The sequence below is a fragment of the Phocoena sinus genome, chromosome 17 (assembly GCF_008692025.1).
Source record: "Phocoena sinus isolate mPhoSin1 chromosome 17, mPhoSin1.pri, whole genome shotgun sequence".
In the NCBI taxonomy this organism is placed as follows: domain Eukaryota; kingdom Metazoa; phylum Chordata; class Mammalia; order Artiodactyla; family Phocoenidae; genus Phocoena; species Phocoena sinus.
In genome coordinates, this window is record NC_045779.1 from 9,427,243 (window position 1) to 9,448,828 (window position 21,586).

Here is a 21,586-nt window from a genome sequence, read left to right on the forward strand (position 1 = left end):
AAGAAAAACATAATTTGACAAATGAAATCATGATCTGGGTTCATAGCAGTTTCAGAATCCAATTATCTGATTTAGTGACACACTCTGGCTTTTCTCACTTAGAAGTTTTAACTTCTGAAGTATGCATGGCTTAGTTTTATGAAATTACTTTTGGGTCCCTTTCAGCACAAGAAGACAGGGGAAGACGGTATTGAACTGAGCAGCAGGAAAGCCAGTCTGCAATTGAAACGTTTAAAGAAAACACTGGCGTTTTTGTAATGGACAACTAGATGCGATACTTTTTTCTTAACCTCTTCTGTAAGGAAAAGCAGTTTTTGAAAAAGAATGCCTAATATTCATACTTAAAAATGAAAAACAGGGCTTCCCTGGTGGCGCAGTGGTTGAGAGTCCGCCTGCCAATGCAGGGGACGCTGGTTCGTGCCCCGGTCCGGGAAGATCCCACATGCCGCGGAGCGCCTGGGCCCGTGAGCCATGGCCGCTGGGCCTGCGCGTCCGGAGCCTGTGCTCCGCGGCGGGAGAGGCCACAGCATTGAGAGGCCCGCGTAACGCAAAAAAAAAAAAAAAAAAAAAAAAAAAAAAAAAAAAAAAAAAAAAAAAAGAAAAACAAACAGCTATAGTTCGTGTGAAAGATCTTTATTTTGTTTTGAACAGTATTAAAACAAATAAATTATCGGGCAGTTCAGTAACACAATGAGCACACGTTAGAGTTAATCTTTTAAAAGGCACCTCTGGTGCAATTACAGTAAAGTAATAGAGACAATTCAATAGTTATTTATCTTGCCATCTTATAAAACTGCCTGTTCATTTTACATTGTTCTTTTAATGTTCTTCAGTGAATCGCTGCATTTCATAAAAAATTCAAAGTCCTATCATGAAATGTACTTCTACTGATTGACTTATTTTAATTCTATTTACTGTCAGTAACATCATCAATGAATCATATTTAAAAGACATTTAAAAATACTATCCTTTATTCTTGTGCTAAAGTAATCATTCCTTCACAGAGTCAGAAGAAAGTGTTTTAAGCACCCAAATGTGAACGAAGTGGAACTTTGTGATGTAAATCTTCTCAGAATAAAAGTTGGGTAAACTAGAACTTTTTGTTGTTGCTATCATTTATACTTTTTAAATAGTTTTATTCTGCTGTCATTTTTAATTATACAATTTAAATTGTATGATTTTGTAAAGAAGATTTTAACACTTTTTAGAAAACAGGCATGATCTAATATTTTAAATTAAATTTATAATGTAAAGTTACCTTCCCAATGCTAAATCAAAATCAAACACGTTCTCTAAAGAACATTCACAGTCACTCTCAATTTTTCACAGATATATGTACAGAGAATCATAAGTATCAGCTCATCTGATTAGAATAATTTTCTTATAAAGAAAAACACCCTTTACATATTCTTTCACAAAGATACTATTGTATGATTAATGTTGAAACCCAACTAAGCTAAAAAATGTTTAACAAATTTTGTACACTGTGTTCTTTCATGTTTAAGTTTAAAATAAAATTTAAAAATTATAAAGTACTATAAAAATTTTCATAAGTTGAAAGCTATATTGACATATCTTTCTCAATAAATGAAATATGCTTTAACATAGCTACAGTACAAACAGCACATTTTAACTCCTGATTTTTTTTTTAAGTAAATATGAATTGTAGGATTTGGCTAGAATGTTCTGATAATACAGTAAGACCCAAATTTCTTCATGCATAATCTGAAAAGTTCCAGATGTAGTTGACAGTGATTTTAAAATGTAAACATTTCCTCTCCCTTGTGTAGTTGTGTTACTGTTCAAAAAATAGAGTCCACGTATAGGGCAACCAAATACTATTCCACCTCTGAATCTCTATGTAGTTAACTGTATAACATGAATAATTTCATAGAGACCTATTGATGCCACACATAACAGTTTATGGCGTACAGACTCTTCAATCAAAAGTTTCTATTGTGCAAATATGGTAAAATAGAATTTCCCTGAGGTGAACTACCTTGCTGGCCCACAGAAATAACTATATAAAACTGTATTCAGATTTTAATCTGAATTATAGTCTATCTGACACGCACCCAAAATGAGTGTGAATAGATTTTTATAATCAGTTGATTTGTGCTAATATTTCTTTTCAGTGGACCATTTATTCATTTATAATCAAACCAGTGTGACCAGAAAAGTTGTTTAAAATAACTTTTGAGAAACACACCAAAGTGCGCATGAAAATATACTTTAGAGATCACTTTCTTCCGAGTGCAAAAATCAGGAACCTCTTCTATGCTTTTAAGGTATAATAATATTTAATTACTTTAAAGGTAAAGAAAAGATATTTAAAAAGTAAAGAAATTTCCCAAATACCCATGTTGCTCAAGTTAGAAGATTTTTACATTGAAAAAAATCAATCGGAAAAGCATTAGTTTAATGATTCTTTTTCTTTCATTCATATAACCAGCTAGGATCTTACTCATGTATTTTTAATTAGGAAGTCTCTCACATTAAATAACTTCTTCTCCTTTAGCGGTCTGTGAAATGCTGCTGAGATAATTTTCAGACTTCATTATAAAATTTGTCCACTCCTGACAAATGTCCTCCATGGAGTATTCTTTACCACCGTATTCCACTGGAAGAATGTCTGGGAAATGCTGAAGTAAACTTTGTTTGTAATTGTCCCCATGCATATGAATCTGAAACAGCCAAAATGTTTTAGAAAGTATGCCCTCTGCCTCTCAGTATATCAGATGCATTTCCAATGGAAAATCAACACTGTAAGATAAGATGCTCTCATCACTTCTAAGATAGGAGCACATGTATAGATACTATTGATACAGCCTTTATTCCTCTGCTTATGAAGCTAATAACTATACTTATGTTTAGATTGTGCTGCTTCTGAATCTGGTCAATTTACTCTTCTCTTATATTTGCATCCTTGTAACTATACAATATTTACAAAAAGCTATTCTTTTTTCTTTCAAAAGTAGATTTTTAAAACTCTAAATAAAATCATTTTATACATTCTATTCCCTAATGTACAGGTGATTCTTAGCAAAAGATTGAATATCCTGGGATGGTTCTGTAGATGATAAAAATGTTCTTCCTTTTATTAGTTCATATTAAATAAAAGCATATATCTGAGCACGCAATCAGGTACGCAGGGAATAATTTATGTGGTACAGTTGACAGACAGTCTTGGCTAATAAAAAATTAAGAGAAATTATGATCGTTGTTGTGTTGAGAACTTTAAATTTTTGAACATTTTAAACTATAAAAATTGATCATATAATGTCCTGAAGTTAAAATAAAGACTTGGAACCTTTGATTAAAAGCACATCTCGTTAAAAATAAATACATAAATACCTTTATTCATCTGCTAGGATTCATCTGTACATTCAACAATCATTTAATAAGCACCTACTATGTGCTTAGGATATGAAGACTGAAAGATGAATGAAACAAGTTTTTTGCCCTCAGGAACCTTACAGTCCCAATCCTTGATTTTTTTCTGAAATGTTTGAAATATTACCAGCTAATTGAAAAGGAATTCAACCATCTCTTCAGGAAGGGAGAAATAAAATCATTCATAGAGTACTGCCAAAATGTTTAAAGGGAGAAAGTGGCTAGATTTGGTCCTCCCTGCCTTCCCCATTTTGGGAAGTCTGTTTCATGTCAATTAACTTTCATTGAAATGCTTCACTTCTCCATTAAAAATTTTTCTTCTCTTCTTGCTCATGTTCTCCTGTTTATTAGGTTCAGTTTATTGTTGTATTCGTTTTTTTGGTCCAGAATATAACCCAAAATAGAAATACTTATTTTTATGTCTGTCAGCATTCAACAGAAGATGGCCAGCTATTGTCAAGCTATACTGAAGAGAGGAAAAAAAGAATAAAAAAACCCGGCTTTTATAAGAATAAAAGAATCTTCCATAGGGGCAGTTCTTCTTGAAGACAGACAGAAATACCCACTGGAAAACCTCAAAAGAAGCTCTAGGGTCATCATTTTCTGACCAAATGCAAGATGTTACATTTTCTTAGTATGAAAGAATATACTTTGTAACATTCCAAATATGCTATTATCACTCACATTACCAGTATTTCTATTTAAATCGTTTTTGAGATTTAAATTGTCAATGCCTTTAAAACCTGTTTGTGTTCATGCATTAGATGTTGCCAACGTTTGTCTAAATAAATGCTCTAAAAATTATCCTCTACAGATTCATGCAGAAGAGTGGTTGCCAGATTGGGAACTCACACTCTACTGTCAACACTTGAAAAATCCCAAGTAATATTAGATATTCACCTGAGATAAGACTCTGCAAGATAGGTAAAAAACATCAAATCGGGCTTCCCTGGTGGTGCAGTGGTTGAGAATCCGCCTGCCAATTCAGGGGACACGGGTTCGATCCCTGGTCCGGGAAGATCCCACATGCTGCGGAGCAACTAAGCCCGTGTGCCACAATTGCTGAGCCTGTGCTCTAGAGCCAGCGAGCCACAACTACTGAGCCTGCAAGCCACAACTACTGAGCCCGCATGACACAACTACTGAAGCCCACATGCCTAGAGCCCGTGCTCTGCGACAAGAGAAGCCACCACAATGAGAAGCCCACTCACCGCAACGAAGACCCAACGCAGCCAAAAATAAATCAATAAAATAAATAAATTAATTAAAAAAAAATCAAATCTATTTGCTTTAACTAATGACATTAAGTCACATACCTTGGGTACTATGGTTTTCAGTTACACATGTCTAATTTAAGCATGTTTATTATTTACATAGATAATACATTCACACGGCTAGAAATCAAAACAAGATAAAAGATCTACAGTGAGATGTCTTGCTCCCAACCATATCCTCAGCTACCCCATCCATACCTCTCTTTTGTTCCATGTAGGTAACCACTTTGGTTGTTTCTTTGCATATCCTTTAAAAATAACTTTTATGCCAATATAACTATAGATTCTGATTTCTTCCCTTTTTATACAAAAGATAGTATAAACCCTATTCTGCATGTTCTTATTTCCCTTCACAATACATCCTGCAAATCTTACTGTGTTCCATTGTGTCGATGCATCACAGTTTATTTAACCAGTTCCCTCATGATGAAAACTGGGTGGTTTCCCATATTTTGCTACAATGAATCCCCTTGTATATGTAATTTTGTTTATGAGCATGTATATCTGTAGGATAAAAATCCCAGAAATGTGAAGGCTGTAATTTTGATAACTATGACCACACTGCCCCCTATAGGGAATATATCATTTTGCAGTTTCACCAGCCATGTGTTAGAGGTCCAGTTTTTCCACAGCCTCACTAACTTGATTTTTCAAAACTAAAAAGAAATTTTATAAAAGTCGTTGTGTTGTTAGATAAATATTCAAAACACTGGGACAATGCTGTGTGTGTTGGGGGGAGGGGCGGAAATAAGAGAGCAATTTTTAAATAACAAAGGAGTGGAACATTTGGTACAGAAGAATAGTGACTTGAATATGTTTTACTTACCCGTTCCTTAATTTTTTCAGTCAGAAATGGTTTAATCATGGAAAAGACAGCATGGAAAATTATTGGCTCGTTTATCAAATGGATACCACGAACTTTTAATGGAAAGGAATCCTTTGAAAATAAAGAAAATGTCTTGTTAATAACAAAGCATAAATCAATATGTAATCGTATCGACAAGCCCCTTCTTTGAACACTTGCTAAACTTACAGCAATACCTAAAGTGTGATTTTATTTTCAGAATTATTCCATCAACACAATAGCCTGCATTATAGTTCACTGTCCCTAGATTAAGAAAAGGTCTCTAAAAAGGTTGCACCTTGTAGTTTAGGCCAAGTATTTTAAGAAATACCTGCGTCTTTCATAAGCAGGACACAGAAAATATCTTCCCCAATCACATATAAATGTGCTTTTGAAAAATCAATGAGTCATTTGGATACTTAACCTTTCCCCTCAAATTTTTATTTTGAGGAAGAAAAATCAAACTTTCATAAAAGTTGAAAGAATAGTACAATAAACACACACTTTTAAACTTTTGACATGGGTATAAGTCTTTCACATCAAAGTAATATCGGCTTTTTTCTAAGGTTTAAAATGTTAAGGATTCAAAGAAAAACCTCATCATTAGTTTCCCTACCCAAAGATGTGTTGTTAATGTAGAGATTTTTCCTGCCAAGTTTCTTTCATGCAAAACTCTTTTTTTTTTTCTGCACATAGCTTTTAGAGATGTGTTATCAATTGTGATTTTTCCTTTCAGGTTCTTTCTATGAATAATTTTATTTTAAACATAATTGGTAATATGCTCTCTAAATAATTTGCACCCCGTTTTGTTTCACTGACATAATACAATTTTTGTAAACATTGTGAGATTTAATATTGATGCTATAATCCATCAAATGGATGTACCATTATTTAAGTAACGCTTTTCCTATTTCTGGACAAATAAGCTGTTCCTAATTTTTTTCTATAAAAATTGATGCTATGGGGCTTCCCTGGTGGTGCAGTGGCTGAGAATCCACCTGCCAATGCAGGGGACATGGGTTCGATCCCTGGTCCGGGAAGATCCCACATGCCGCGGAGCAACCAAGCCCGTGCGCCACAACTACTGAGCCCGTGCACCGAGACCCCGTGCTACACAACGAGAGAAGCCACCGCAAAGAGAAGCCCACGCACCGCAACGAAGAGTAGCCCCCGCTCGCTGCAACTAGAGAAAGCCCGCGCGCAGCAACGAAGACCCAACACAGCCAAAAATAAATAAATTAAATAAATAAATTTAGTTTTAAAAATTGATGCTATAGTAACTACCTTTATGCATAGAAGCAATGGTGGTTCTAAGTACAGCTTTTATCTTCAGATATCCTGGATTGGAATCCCTGTTTCACTGCTGACAAAATGTGTATGCTTGGGCATTGCTATGTCACCTCTCTGACATAGTAAAATAATTTGTAAAATGGAAAAATTAATAGTCATATGTCATAAGCTTTGGTGTAGCCATTAGGTGGTAATGCACTTGAAACATTTAGCAAAGTACCTGGCACACAGTAAGCTATTATTATTATACACAAAGTCTTTGCTATATTTAAGATTATTCCTTGGCTAGGTTTCCAAAAGCAGGATTACTGGGTCAAAGATGATGGCCATTTTTAAAACTTTTTTTTTTTTTTCCCGGAAAGAACTGTATGAATCTGTATCAACCAAAACCTACATGACATCTTGTTGTATGATTGCTATAAATATTATTTTTTGAGTCAATTTTTATTTTAGGAAGAAAATTTTAGTGACTGGAAGATAAAATCACCACATTATTGTTTAAATATATGAATTCTGTGGTTAGAAATTTTGAACATATTTTCACAGTTTGTTGCAACATTCTTTCTTTTTGAATTAATAACACTTTACTTCCTCTTACCGTTATTGAATTCTATGTATCATTTCTAAAATTGTATTTAATTTTCTAATAAATGTACTATCCCTTCTCTTTAACATATAACTAAGTATTATACCGAACAGTTAAAATATACACTTACTGTAAGAACAGCAGCAATCTTCTTGGCTACAGATGGAGTAATTTGAAAAGCATGAGAAAACTGCCAGCCTTCCAAATCAAAGACAGCCTTGATTCCATTCCGTTGTGTTTCTACCTCCTGTACAATAAGCTCGGACGTGATTAGACTTACGCGAAACACATCATAAGCTGTGAAAACTTTTGGGTCCCAGTGTGCTAAAAAAAAATAATGTAAAAAATCATATCTCAGCACTGTGTAAAGAATCAGAAAGATTTACAAAAGGAAATGAATTCTTTTTAGACTTAAAGGATCAATAGAAATAAAACACGTACAAAGATCATGAATTGAGTAACAGATCAAATTGGTGGTCCAAGAACACGTGCCTGTTTCTCCCTCCCTCCCTCCCTCCCTCCCTCCCTCCAATCCCTAGCAAAGAACAGATTCTTAAGAGCACGGAGAAAATAAGAGAATAAATGCAGCCTGGATTTGATGGCCAGACGAAACTACAGCCCAAACTACCGCAGGATGGAGCTGTGGCTGAAGGTGGGAATGCCTCTGGGTATGCTCCACGCTCGAAGGTACTGAAAATGGGAAAAGCAAGGCTCTGGATTATGAAGAATAACTAGGGCCCCATCGTAACCACAGAGGTTGCTGCTAAGGGAAATGTGCGAAGAGCAGACAGGCAGGTGGGTCTCTCTGACACCCTCTGTGATGAGCAGCGTGTAGGAGAGGCACGTCCATAAAGGCTAGAGAAGTAGTGTGCGCTCGGAAGGGTAGCCAGCTCTCCACACCCAGGAAAAACAAGGAATATCTGTGCTAAGAAGAGGAGCTACTGAGTTCTTGTCCTATCCCCTCCCCCACCAGTCCTGGGGCAGGCCACGTCATGCAAAATTGACAGTAATGGATAGGCAAGCAGGTGATCTTTAAAAAAGATATGCAACCACTAAGAATTTTAATAGTTTTAAAGACACAGACACACAAAGAAGAGAGGATCCAAACTCAATAGACAAAGGCACTAAAACTGAAGGAAACAGCTAATAAAGCAAAAGAAACAAAATTGTTTCAGTGAGGAAAAAAAGATACCATAGGCTACTGTCATGAGAACAGGCTATTATGAAAAAGAATCAGTTGAGATGTTGGAAATAAAAAGATGACAATCCAAGCAAATCTCAGTTGATGGGATAAATGTCAGAAGAGACACAGCCAACGATGGAATAATGGTATGGAACATCAAGCTGAGAAAGTCTCTCAATCTCAACACAGAAGACGACCCAGGAGTCAATATGAATAAAAAGTTAACAGACATGCAGCTAGATCCAGAAGTTTCAAAATCCAACTAATTAGAGTTCTGGAAGGCAATAATACAGAGAATAGGGAACAGAAGAGAAAGGAATAGTAACAGAAGAGAAAAATTTTCCAAAGCTGGAAAAAGATGCAAATCTTCAGATTACAAGGTTCATGCAATACCTAACAAGATGAAGGGTTAAGGGGAAAAAAAGATTCATGACTAAGGGATGGTAAAATTCTAAAAATACCAAAGTTTCTGGCTTGAACAACTGGGTAGAATGGTAGTACCATTTGTTGAGATAGGAAACGCTGGAAGAAAAGTGTTTAGGAAGGAAGGATCATAGGCAGTTTTGAACACATCAGAATGGTGACTGTGAGATGTCCAGTTGGATACAGCTGAGATCGGGAACTGGTCGTATGGAGCTTTGGGAACAAAGAGATAGTGGGGGTGAAGATACAAATCTCAAGAGTTTCTGTGCTTATAGGTCTGTAGCAGGGAGTACCATGGACTTACGTTTCTCTCTGTTATGGTAGAGAGGTAAGTAGCTTAAGAAGAGGAGGCTAAGGCCAATGTCCTAAGGAATTTCGGAATTTACAGTAGAATACATAGTGCCAGCAAAGGAGACTAAGAAGAAACAGTTTAAGTTGGAGGAAAACACCAGGAGAATGTGGCATCAGAGAAGGGAGGCAAATACCTCAAAAAAGAGGAAGAGGTTTGCTATGTAAAGAGGTCAAGTGAAACAGCACTAAACACATCCATTAGATTTGGGGAAGGTCACCGATGATTTGCTAAGGTCATTTCACCAGAGAGGTGGCAGGGAAACCAGACCGGGGGCGTCGAGAGGACCTGTGAGAAAATGTGGATGGTGAACGTAACTAACCCCAAAAATGTGGCTGAGAATGAGAGGTGTGGGGAGGCGGCTAGGGTGGAGGCTGGAGGGTCTTATGGGATTGAGGAGCTTTTGGATGGCTGATCCTAACAGATTTAAATGTTAATGGATAGTGTGTAATAGCAAGGAAAAATCTAGAGATGAAGAAAGAGAAGGGATAATTAGAGGTATTCCTAGAAAGGTACAATGGAATTGCCCTTTATTTTTAAAAGCCTCAGATTCCTGGTAAGAATGTGAATAATCAACCCATGGATAAACCAGTTCACGTGTACTGTACAACTTCAGACGCTGGCTGAAAGCTACAATGGTGCAAAATATGAACAGAATGACTGAAAGTCTGCAGCTCAGAAAATAGTGACTGACCTAAATTTCTGAGCCCACCAACACAGTTGTCTAGACCTGTGCTGTCCAAATAGTAGCCATTAGCCATATGTGGCTATGTAAATTTAAATTAATTAACATTTAAAATAATTAACAGTAAATAAAATAAAAATTCAGCTTCTTAGTTGCGATAGCCACATTTCAAGTGCTCAACAGCTACACGCGGCTAGTAGCTACTAAGAACAATTTCACCATCATAGAAAGTTCTATCGGACATTGCTGGTTTAGACTCTAAGCTCCCTTAAGGCAAAAGAAAAAATTGCCGCACATTTTTAATTCCTTCTCCAGCAGCTATCTAACATTTATTGAGTGCTTAGTACATACCAGGTAATTTTCTAATTATATTTTATATATACTGTATTGCAAGATTTAATGCTCACAGAAACCCTATGAGGAAAGTTTCTGCTATGCCCATTTGACAGATGAGAAGATGGAATTATAACTGCACAGCTTTCCATGTAGCTAGATGTAGCAGAGCTGGGATTCCGACCCAGGCAGCATGCCCTAGAACCTGTGTTCCTGAGAACGAAGCCAGTCAAAACTTAATGCTTGCTGCTAAACTTTACTTTTGCTGCTGTAGTACAGTAGTGAGTCTCAAAAGGCATAAAATTATATCCTTTGGCTTACAGGCCAATAATGGCAAAATTTCAGTTTCACCTTGGGTTGTCCTGCTGGACTGGAGGAAAAGGTCCTGTGCATTTTCTCACCACTCACACTGCACAGAGACGGTACCAGGGAAGGAGTTATGCTAACGTTCTACCCAAAAAGCTCTACCACAGATTTCCTTTCTTTAGTTCCTCCCATTAATTCAATTAAATTTAGAAAATTTATAAATATAAATTTATCCTATTCTTTCATTTTACTCATAAAACTCTTCTGAGTTTCTCCTTTCGCCCTGGAGTAACATGTTATTCTACGTAACACTCAGAAGATTTGCTGCATACTCTCCTGTCTGACCGTCACTAAATTGATATGTTTTCTTGATCATAAAATCTCTTTGAGTTAAACAGTACACTTATAAATTAATAACTGCAAGAGGCTACAGGGAGATCAGCTCGGTGCTTTGTGACCACCTAGAGGGGTGGGATAGGGAGGGTGGGAGGGAGACGCAAGAGGGAGGAGATATGGGGATGTGTGTATATGTATAGCTGATTCACTTTGTTATAAAGCAGAAACTAACACACCATTGTAAAGCAATTATACTCCAATAAAGATGTTAAAAAAAAAAGAGGCCCTCGCTAAACAATAGAAGACTGTTGACTTCTATTAGTTAAGGTGTTTCTGATCAAAGTAGCACATTTGCTTTTTCACTATTAAGGTCTCGTTTTTACTTCTTAACATGAGGAGACCCCAAAAAACCTCCAGCCAGGCATGCAGAGCCGGCATACCCGCAGAAGGAATCACCTGTAGGTTTCCATTTTGTGCTCCTGGGACCCCTGAGTAGGGTTGCTAGATAAAATATAAGAAGCCCAATTAAAGCTGAATTTCAGATAAACTGGATATATTTTTTTAGTCTAAGTATGCCCCATGCATACTAAAAATAATTATTCATTGTTTACCTGAAATTCAAATGTAACTGGATACTGTAGTTTTCATAAAAGTTTCACTTGCTACATAAAACACAGATACTTCACTAAATCTGGCAACTCTAACCCTCAGGAACTCGGGGAACCTCACGCAACTTCCTATAACACCGGTGAGGCAACGACAGGACAGAAGAGCACCTGTAATGTCTGGTTTACAGACAACGACTTCACGATTAACCCAGCTGTATTTGACACAGAAGCTGGAGCAGAAAAACAGAATCATTCTACTTAGTCTTCTGCTACCTTTTCAAGAACTGAATGCAGGATCTTCTTGCAAGACAGCCAAGTGCTGAGTTATAGGCAGGTATCTCATCTATAAGCAGGCAGGAAAAGCAAATCTATAAATATCTTTAAGTTCCCTAGACTATTTACAGATGTGAAAGTTTCCGTAAGAGGATAATTCATAAGATTCTGCTCATGAAATGTTGGTTATCTTTGTCATTCCAACCGGGCCAGGAAAGGATGCTGGGGACAGTGTGAACCCTCCGTTTCGTGCCATTTTTAATCACACACAGGTCGAAGGGAGGGTCAGAAGTTACAGGTTTCCAGCCTCCAGGAAACACTAGGAAGACCTAGGGAGTGAAAAGAGGAAGCAGTGACAAGAAAAAGCGAGGGCTTCCCTGGTGGCGCAGTGGTTGAGAGTCCGCCTGCCGATGCAGCGGACGCGGGTTCGTGCCCCGGTCCAGGAAGATCCCACATGCCGCGGAGCGGCTGGGCCTGTGAGCCATGGCCGCTGAGCCTGCGCGTCCGGAGCCTGTGCTCCGCAACGGGAGAGGCCGCAGCAGCGAGAGAGGAACGTGGAACAGGGGTTCTTTAACACTTGCCTGGGTGCTGCTTCCCACGGCCCCTTCCTCCCCTTCCTCCACCTGGAGAATGAGCCCCTCGCTCCGAAGCCTGGGGCAGGACCCAACCACCGTTCACTCTGTCACTCACTCCAAAAATATCTCATAAATACGTACCATGTGCCACGCCCTGGTTTCGGTTTCGGTGCTTGGGAAACATCAGTGAACGGAACACAGACAAAATCTATGCTCTCGTGGAGCTTGTATTATTATAGTTCAAAATTCTTATTTGAATTTTTGAAACACTTTACCTTGATCTTTTTTACCTTTTCCACCTATTTCTCTTCTCTGTTTTCTTTTCCTCTTACTTTATATAGTTAACTGTGTGGAAGAATAGAAGTAGGATTTTCATTGGTTTTGGATAATTTTCTCACAACGGCCAGTTTTATTCTATTTGGGGTACCTTAAAGACTAAATGAGGGATGTCCCTGGCAGTCCAGTGGTTAAGACTCCAGGTTTCCAATGCAAGGGGCGTGGGTTCGATCCCTGGTTGGGGGACTAAGATTCCACATGCCACACAGCTCAGCCAAGAAAATATAAAAAATTAAAATTAAAAAATAATTTTAAAAAAGACTAAATGAAACCCAAGTTAAAACCTAAAAAGCTAAATTCTTAAATATGAACTCATGGAAGCTTCCAAAATGGCAGTCAAGAAAAATAAAAAAGAGGAAGTGCTGTGTGTGACCTACCAATTCTGTAAATCAGAACTTTGCTGCCAGTGGGGTCTCGGGCTCTCAGGACGCCGACGTAGCCGGCCTTCAGAAGGCCAAGAATGCTTCTAGGATGGAGATCTGCACTTATTTCTGGACATTCTGCTCTCCACTTATAGTAGTTTTCCAGTAACTGGAAAATAAAATAAAACTTATCTACAGATAGCATACATGGTAAGCATTTTGTAAGACTGATAGGAAAGTCTTGGCATTATGTAGGGCCCTTGCCATGTATTATGTCAGGATTCTAACCTGGGGTATCTTTTTAGCTGTAAAAGCTAAAAGCACACTTCATGCAGGATCTCAGGTGATAGGAGTTAGTCACAAATTCAAAGTTGAGGAATTTTTATTTGTCTCCTGCGGTAAAGAGTCTCCCAAAGATAGCTGTCAACAATGCCTCCCCTCCTGGTGTGCACATGTCATTCCTTTCACCAGCAGGTGGAGTCCATTTGATTCCTTCCTCTTGAAGCTGAGCTGGCCTCCTGTCTCGCTTTGGTGGAAGTGACACCGTGCTTGGTTAAGAAGCCTGAGACCTTCTCTTTTTGCTTTTTGGGATCCAGAGACCATGTAGGATTATTAAATAATGAATCTCTGCAGAGAGAGGCCCTGGATGATGAGAGCCCATCTCAGATAGCCTGACCTCAGCCATGGTCCCATCTCATGCAACGTGGAGCACAGACGAACCATCCCCGCTGAGCCCTGCCCAAAGTGGCGCATTACAATAAACAGCCATGGTTTAAGCCGCTAAATTCGGGGTTGGTTTGTTACTTAGCAATAGAAGGCTGAAACATCCACCTTTTAGTCTTTGTGAATAAGGAAGAAAAGAAATCAAGCAGATGAATTAACTCTACAAATGTTTTTGAGCATCTGCAATGTTCCACACACTTAGTGAGGCACTTGAGGTATAGCAGTGGGCAGAATAAAATCCCTGCTCTCTTTGGACCTCACCGGTTGGTGACAACTGGATCATACAGGCCATGCTATGTAGTGAAGAGCTTGATTCACAGGCTGCTGCTGCTTCAGGAAAACCTTGACTCCACCACCTACTATCCATTTGGTCTTGGCATGTATTTAACTGCTCTGAGGTCATGTTTTCTCAACATGTGTCTTGCAGGGTGCTGGGTAAAGCATACATGGGCATAACGAGTGGTAGTCAGCCTTGCTGTTCTCTTAATAGGGAAAGTTATTTAGATTAATTGCTCATCCAAGCTTTTAGTCCAGGTTTATATTAAAGATAACTAAAAATTTTTGGTTTTTATTTTCTCTCCTAGAAAAAAGATACAAAGGAACATTTCTGTACCGTACTAACAGAAAACAACAAAAATCGACCTTGTTAACGGTGGTATACACTCGGATAGCCTGTGGAACAGTCTCTCTGGATATTAGGTCTTGGCAAAATATGGTTTGAAAGCACCGCATTTTCTTTTTTTTTTTTTTTCCAAAAAACCCACCAATAATGGTTACTCTGCATTTACAAATAATACAAACATTGCCAGTGTACTGTGGAGAATACTGACATCAAATTACAGTTAAAATTTATTATATTTCAATTTACCTTTCCACGATTTACAGCATCCTCAGTTTTTCTAAAACGACAGAATATTTGTTTTGAGTTTAAAGAGATCTATTAGAAACGTGGAATCAAAGTTCAGATGAAAGGAAAGGACAAATTTTGCATTTGAGAGTCACTGGAATGAACATGAGAACTGTAATCACGAAGTAGTCATGATCTGGAGGAGAAACTGCAAAAACAAGTTTAAAAAACCAAGTAAAGGGTGAAATTCCAAGCCTTGGGGGACGTCAATGGCTGGGAATGGCTGGAGGAAGAGAGGATCTGGTTGGACCACAGGAGATCTGGCACCACAATGTACAGAAGGGAGGGAAAGGCATCCGTGTTGCTCTACTCCTTACTTCTTTCTATCTGATACTGTTTCCCTCTCTTTCTCTTTCTTTCTCCCTGTCATTTCTGCATTTAAGAAACTTTCTCTGTTAAAAAAAAAAAAAGAGAATGTTACTAAGAGTTAAATACAACAGAGAGTTAGAAAGAAAAAAAGTCAGTAAATTTGCCAACAAAGAAATAATTGGTGACCTAAATAGCAGATTCCAAAAGCAGTAAGAAAAAAAGACACCTTGTAGATTCTGATATATTCATTCTCTTCTATAAGATGAATTTCTCTTCCTTCTCCTTTCTTAGAGGGCATCAGAATAAGTGTTACTAGCATTTTTAATGTTCATTACTTTTTTCATAGTTCCCTCAGATGGAAAACTAGTCCTTTTAATTCTAATTCAAGCAAAACACCAGAAGCAGCATAGGAGCTCCAATACACAAATAACAATTTTATTTTCCCGTGGAATAATAAAAGTTACAGCTTCATTAACAGGGATCTTTCGGGTGCTTCCCTGGTGGCGCAGTGGTTAAGAATCCATCTACCAATGCAGGGGACACAGGTTCAAGCCCTGGTCTGGGAAGATCCCACATGTCATGAAGCAACTAAGCCCGTGCGCCACAACTACTGAGCCTGTGCTCCAGCGTCCATGAGCCACAAGTACTGAGCCCATGTGCCACAACTCCTGAAGCCTGCACACCTAGAGCCTGTGCTCCACAACAAGAGAAGCCACCGCAATGAGAAGCCCACACACCGCAACAAAGAGTAGCCCCCGCTCGCCGCAACTAAAAGAAAGTCCGCACAGCAACGAGGACCCAACGCAGCCAAAAATAAATAAATTTATTATTTTTTTTAAAAAGGGATCTTTTAGGGAATAGAGGCAGGTTCCTCAGCTTATTGATCTCTGCAGAGTGCTGGGCACTTAGGAGATAGGTACATGTGTTGAATGAAAGAATACATTAATACATGATTAAACCAGCTGGATCCACATGCTTGAAAAAAATGACTTTCATAAAGATGCACAAATTGCCCTCATACTTTTGACACTTGACTTTTGCAAACTGAAGGCTCTACACCCGGATCTTTGATTATTACTTTTCCACTGATAAATACATTCAAAAGTCTGGTTGACATAAATAAATTATGTAAATGACATAAACTGCTACCGAGCAATCCTCCAACAAACCACGTAAAGTCCACGGCAGAAATAAAACTGCCTGCGGGTGCATATTCATTACCGAAAAGCACCTGTTTTGTACCACCACTAGCAATAAATAAATATAAAAAGTTACAGCTTATTTTAACTCTGCTTTGTAACAGAGTAGGTTTCTCCTTACATTTTTCGTGTACTTTCCAACAAAATTACAACCATATTTGTGCCACTTTTCTGGGGTTTAATGGCATCATTTCAATTCCCGCTCTCGAACATTCTAAGAGGTAACTATTGTTACCCCCATTTTATTGGTAAGAAAACTAAACTGGAAGAAATTACACATTTGTTTCAGGGTAGTAGCTACCAGGAGCAGAGCGGAGTCTGAAACTGACACTTGATTCAGTGAATTTTACAAAAGAAGCTGCATTTCGTGGGAAATGAGCAGGCAGCGTCAGTGGAATTTTGAAAACATTGAAGTATTTAGTATTTAACTATAAAAATAATTAAAGAATAAAAAACGTATCACATAGAGCAAAAATATAAGGAGGAATATTCACGTGTGAAAGATAAGATTCTATATATTCACAAGAATATATAGAATAGACAGAGGTTAACAGTTGGTTGTTTTAAACAGATGGGGCAAGTAGAGTTCACTTGAGAGTGCAGGCTCCCCTGAGCTCAGCTCAAGTTCAAATTCTTGCTCTACCCCTTCATAACTGCAATTTAGGGTAGTTACTTACTCGTTACATCTCAGTTGCTTCTAAAATGAGAAAATAGTGAGATAATCCACGTAAACACTACTTACCAAAGTAGCTGGTACTCCCAAAGTTATTAGAATTCACAAAAGTCACTAATTTGTTATAATTTCAAATACAAAAACTAGAATAATGAGAAACTTCATTAAAACTGAGGGACTGGGCTTCCCTGGTGGCACAGTGGTTGAGAGTCCGCCTGCCGATGCAGGGGACATGGGTTCGTGCCCCGGTCCGGGAAGATCCCACATGCCGTGGAGCGGCTGGGCCCGTTAGCCATGGCCGCTGAGCCTGCGCGTCCGGAGCCTGTGCTCCGCAACTGGAGAGGCTGCAACAGTGAGAGGCCCGCGTACCGCAAAAAAAAAAAAACAAAAACAAACAAACAAACAAAAAACTGAGGGACTTATCAAGGTTTCTTCATACACTAAAACTATAGGGCTTTCATATTTTAAATAAAGGAGTGTAAACTAAATTCACTGCCTCTCTGGAGGAAAATGAAAAAACAGTTTCATACTCTTAACTCTCCCTTTTTCCTTTCAAGTTGGCAGAAAAATAGGGCAAAGAGTTCACAGAAACTTGATTCCCATCCCGTAGATTTGGACACAGTCCTTAGCCAGCTCCTCAAGGACATGATGCAATGAAAACAATTCAGGAAAACAAATAATACAGGAAAAAAATATACAACACAGAGGCTGGAGGTCAATTTTATTTTATCTTCTATTTAGACATGCTCCGGACGCGCAGGCTCAGCGGCCATGGCTCACGGGCCCAGCCGCTCCGCGGCACGTGGGGTCCTCCCGGACCGGGGCACAAACCCGCGTCCCCTGCATCGGCAGGCGGACTCCCAAACACTGTGCCACCAGGGAAGCTCTAGACGTTACTTTTTTTAATTGGAGTAGAGTTGCTTTACAATGTTGTGTTAGTTTCTACTGTACAGCAAAGTGAATCAATTATACATATATCTATTATTTTTTAGATTTTCTTCCCATTTAGGTCACCACAGATAACAGTAGAGTTCCCTGTGCTATACAGTAGGTTCTCATTAGTTATCTATTTTATACATAGTAGACATTATTTTAAAAAAGTAACCAAAATGGGGACTTCCCTGGTGGCACAGTGGTTAAGAATCCGCTTGCCAATGCAGAGCACATGGGTTCGTAGGCCTGGTCTGGGAAGATCCCACAGGTCGCGGAGCAACTAAGCCCATGCGCCACGACTACTGAGCCTGCGCTCTACAGCCCACTGAGCCACAACTACTGAGCCCGTGTGCCACAACAAGAGAAGCCACCACAATGAGAAGCCCGCACACTGCAAATAGAGAAAAGCCCGCGCGCAGCAACGAAGACCCAATGCAGCCAAAAATAAAATAAACTTAAATAAAATTTTTTAAAAAAAGTAACCAAAATGAAATCTGTAAATCATACTTTTAATTCTTAGTTACCTATAAATGTTTCATACCCCATTAGAGCTACACTTTTCATTGGACCTGAGATTGTGTCTTCATATCTAGTAGCTGCTGAGTAAGTATGAGGAGAGCTTAGTAGCCATCTGATAAAAGAAAGAAATAGGTAGGCTCCTATTTCATTCCTAATGTCACAATGAAGTGCAGTAGATCGACAACTCCAACATAAAAAAGAGAAGTCATAAATTACCAGAGAAAATTTTGCAGAAGGGAAGAGCTTATGAAACTAGAAGCAATCACAGAACAATCAAATCAATACATTTGATTACATAAAAACTTTAAAATTCTTCACAGAAAGAAAATAGCATTAACGATGTCAAAAGACGAACCGCAAATTAGGACAATAGCCTATTTTCTTTAATACACGAAGATATGAATAAAATGTTTTATATTTTATGTAAACAATGTGGAAGAAAATAGCAAAACAAGCAGTTAATTAGAAAGGAATGTCAAAATGTTAAATATATGAAAGATGATTAACCTCACTTGTAATTAAATAAATGCATATTATAATAATAATGAGAACCAGTTCCTCATTATTATCATAGTAATGAGAACCAGTTCCTAGCAGGTTGACACACAGATCATAAATTTGGTGACACAGCATGGGTGATAATATGGGGAAAGACACCATTATGTATTGATAATATAGAAGTGATAAAATAAGTGCAAACACTTTGGAGGACAGTTGGTCTATTCATCAACACTGAAAATGCACATTGCACTTCATCCAGCAATTGTGCAAGTTCAACTTATCCTATAAGGATTTTCCTATTTTTGTATTGATACAATGACAAAGACATACTAGAATACCCAGTTGGTGTGGAAGAAACCCTATTTGTCTTGGTTTCTGTGTTTTGTGAACTGTCGAGCAAACTGTAGAAATTCAAAAAATAATCGTTGAATGAAGGAACGAACAGCATGCACGGCAGCATTGCCAATGTCTGATGACAACTCCTATGTCCAATACAGGAGACTGGTTAATACATTTTAATATAATAAATTGAGACAATGCAATAGTACACAGCCCCCAAAAGAATAAGACACATGCTGAAACAGATTCATCTCTATGATAAATTATGTTAAAAAGGCAAAATGTAAAACACATACATATGCTTGTGCGACTGTAGATTACACCTGGAAAGGTAAGAGACAGGTAACAGTAACTGCCACTGGGTAGGAGGCTGGCAAGCTAAGGTCTGGGGTGAGGAATTTTTTCCCTTAGAAAGTTACTTTTAGGAACTTGCTTTGCATTCTTTACTATTTATGGATTTTTTTTTTTTTTTTACCGTCTGTACTTCTTACTTTTTCAATTAAAAATTAGTTACCAACAACAAAAATCCTCATACTGAGACAGCTGGGACTCTGCACTATACTACTTCCTCTGCCTCCTAGCTCGCCGTGTGACACTGAGCGAGCCACTTGGAGAAAGGGCTAGATCAAGTTCAACTGTTGAGCACTTCCTACGTGCCAGGCTCTGTGCTGGGTACGTCCTGTTCCGTTAAACTGGTTAATGTTCAGTCCTGGAAACCAGTCATCGCGGGAGGCCCTTTCACCGTTATTTAACAGGTGAGGATGCTGAGTCCAAAGTGCCAGAACTCAAGGTCGTACCCCTCTTTCTGATTCCTGTCTTCTCACCACCTTGCTCTCAACCAGCCGTCATAACACACCTGGAGCCACAAAAGAAGCGCCGGGCTTCCCTCGTGGCGCAGTGGTTGAGAGTCCGCCTGCCGATGCAGGGGACACAGGTTCGTGCCCAGGTCCGGGAGGATCCCACGTGCCTTGGAGCGGCTGGGCCCGTGAGCCATAGCCGCTGAGCCTGCGCGTCCAGAGCCTGTGCTCCACAACGGGAGAAGCCGCAACAGCGAGAGGCCCGCGTTACCGCAAAAAAAAAAAAAAAAAAAAAAAAGAAGCGCTTCATCCGCATCCCCCCACTCAAAACACTCTGGACTGCTTTACCGTCTTGACACTTCAGTGTTACTATTAATAATACTCTTTTGCTAGGATTTGGCTTTAGATCTTCAGTTTTACTGGCAATTTCATTTCCCCCACCAAACGTCGAGTTACCTGCTAAGATGGAATAACTCTAGGCTTCCCACTTTTCAGCTGTCATTTTCTATCTCACCAGCTCTGCCGCGGAGAGCGAAGCATTTCCCCCAAACTTTATAGGTTCGGGAGACTCGTGCAGGGCAGAGTTCCAGTGCTTGGGGTCAAATGGGCCCTCTCCCTAGAAGGTTCCAGCTTTTTTCGAGGTTTCCCGTTTCCACGACCCAGAGAAACTGCAAGGACCAGCGCGGGAATCCTCAGAGCTCCCGCTTCCGCCGCGCGGTGCGCTCGGGCCGCGTCCCCGCCGAGGTCCGGCCGGCGAGCCGGGCGTCGGCGAGGGTCCGGGCCCAGCCGCGGCTTACCGGCCCGTCCCCCGGGTGCGGCCCGGCTGGGAGAACCCCTTACCCGCCAGGCCAGGTCCAGATCGAAGTCCCGGGCGCGCAGGAACCGCAGCAGGAAGGCGTCGCTGAGCGGCCGCCGCGCCGGCCGAGCGCCCGCTTCCCCAGCCCGGCGCCGCAGCTCGGCCAGGCTGGGCTGCAGCAGCGGCGAGTGGTCTGGCAGCCCGTTGAGCTGCGTCCCCGCCGCCGGCCCCGGCCGCGCCTCCGCCATGCCCGCCGCCCCGCTCCCGCCGCTGCCCGGGCGCCGGAGAGAGCTCGGACCCGCCTCCGCCCCTCCCCCGCGGGCAGCCCGCGCACGCCCCCCGCACGCCCCGCCTGCAGGGGTGAGCCCGGCTGCTCCTTACGCGGAACCATGTGGCAGACCCGACGTGCTCAGCGTTCTGGAAGCTCCAGGTCGGAACCCCAGCCTTCCCAGTAAGGAAGGCACTGATGTTCGACGTCAAGGGGAAAATGACAAAGTTTGTTTGCCTTAGTTGATTGTGATTGGTTGGGATGTGTTCTTTGTTTTGCGGTACGCGGGCCTCTCACTGTTGCGGCCTCTCCCGTTGCGGAGCACAGGCTCCGGACGCGCAGGCTCAGCGGCCATGGCTCACGGGCCCAGCTGCTCCGCGGCATGTGGGATCTTCCCGGCCCGGGGCATGAACCCGTGTCCCCTGCATCGGCAGGCGGACTCTCAACCACTGCGCCACCAGGGAAG

General features: G+C 40.1%; 1 protein-coding gene across 1 annotated transcript; it reads right to left on the reverse strand.

The window, feature by feature from the left end:
* Positions 1-614: 614 nt before the first annotated feature.
* TTPA (alpha tocopherol transfer protein) lies at positions 615-21,125 on the reverse strand. Its single transcript, XM_032610594.1, has 5 exons — positions 20,897-21,125; positions 13,172-13,325; positions 7,518-7,711; positions 5,494-5,604; positions 615-2,684 (listed from the first exon to the last, which is right to left on the reverse strand). The coding sequence occupies exons 1-5, from the start codon at positions 21,098-21,100 to the stop codon at positions 2,496-2,498; spliced, it is 852 nt and encodes a 283-aa protein (XP_032466485.1). The 5' UTR covers positions 21,101-21,125; the 3' UTR covers positions 615-2,495.
* Between the last annotated feature and the right edge of the window lie 461 nt (positions 21,126-21,586).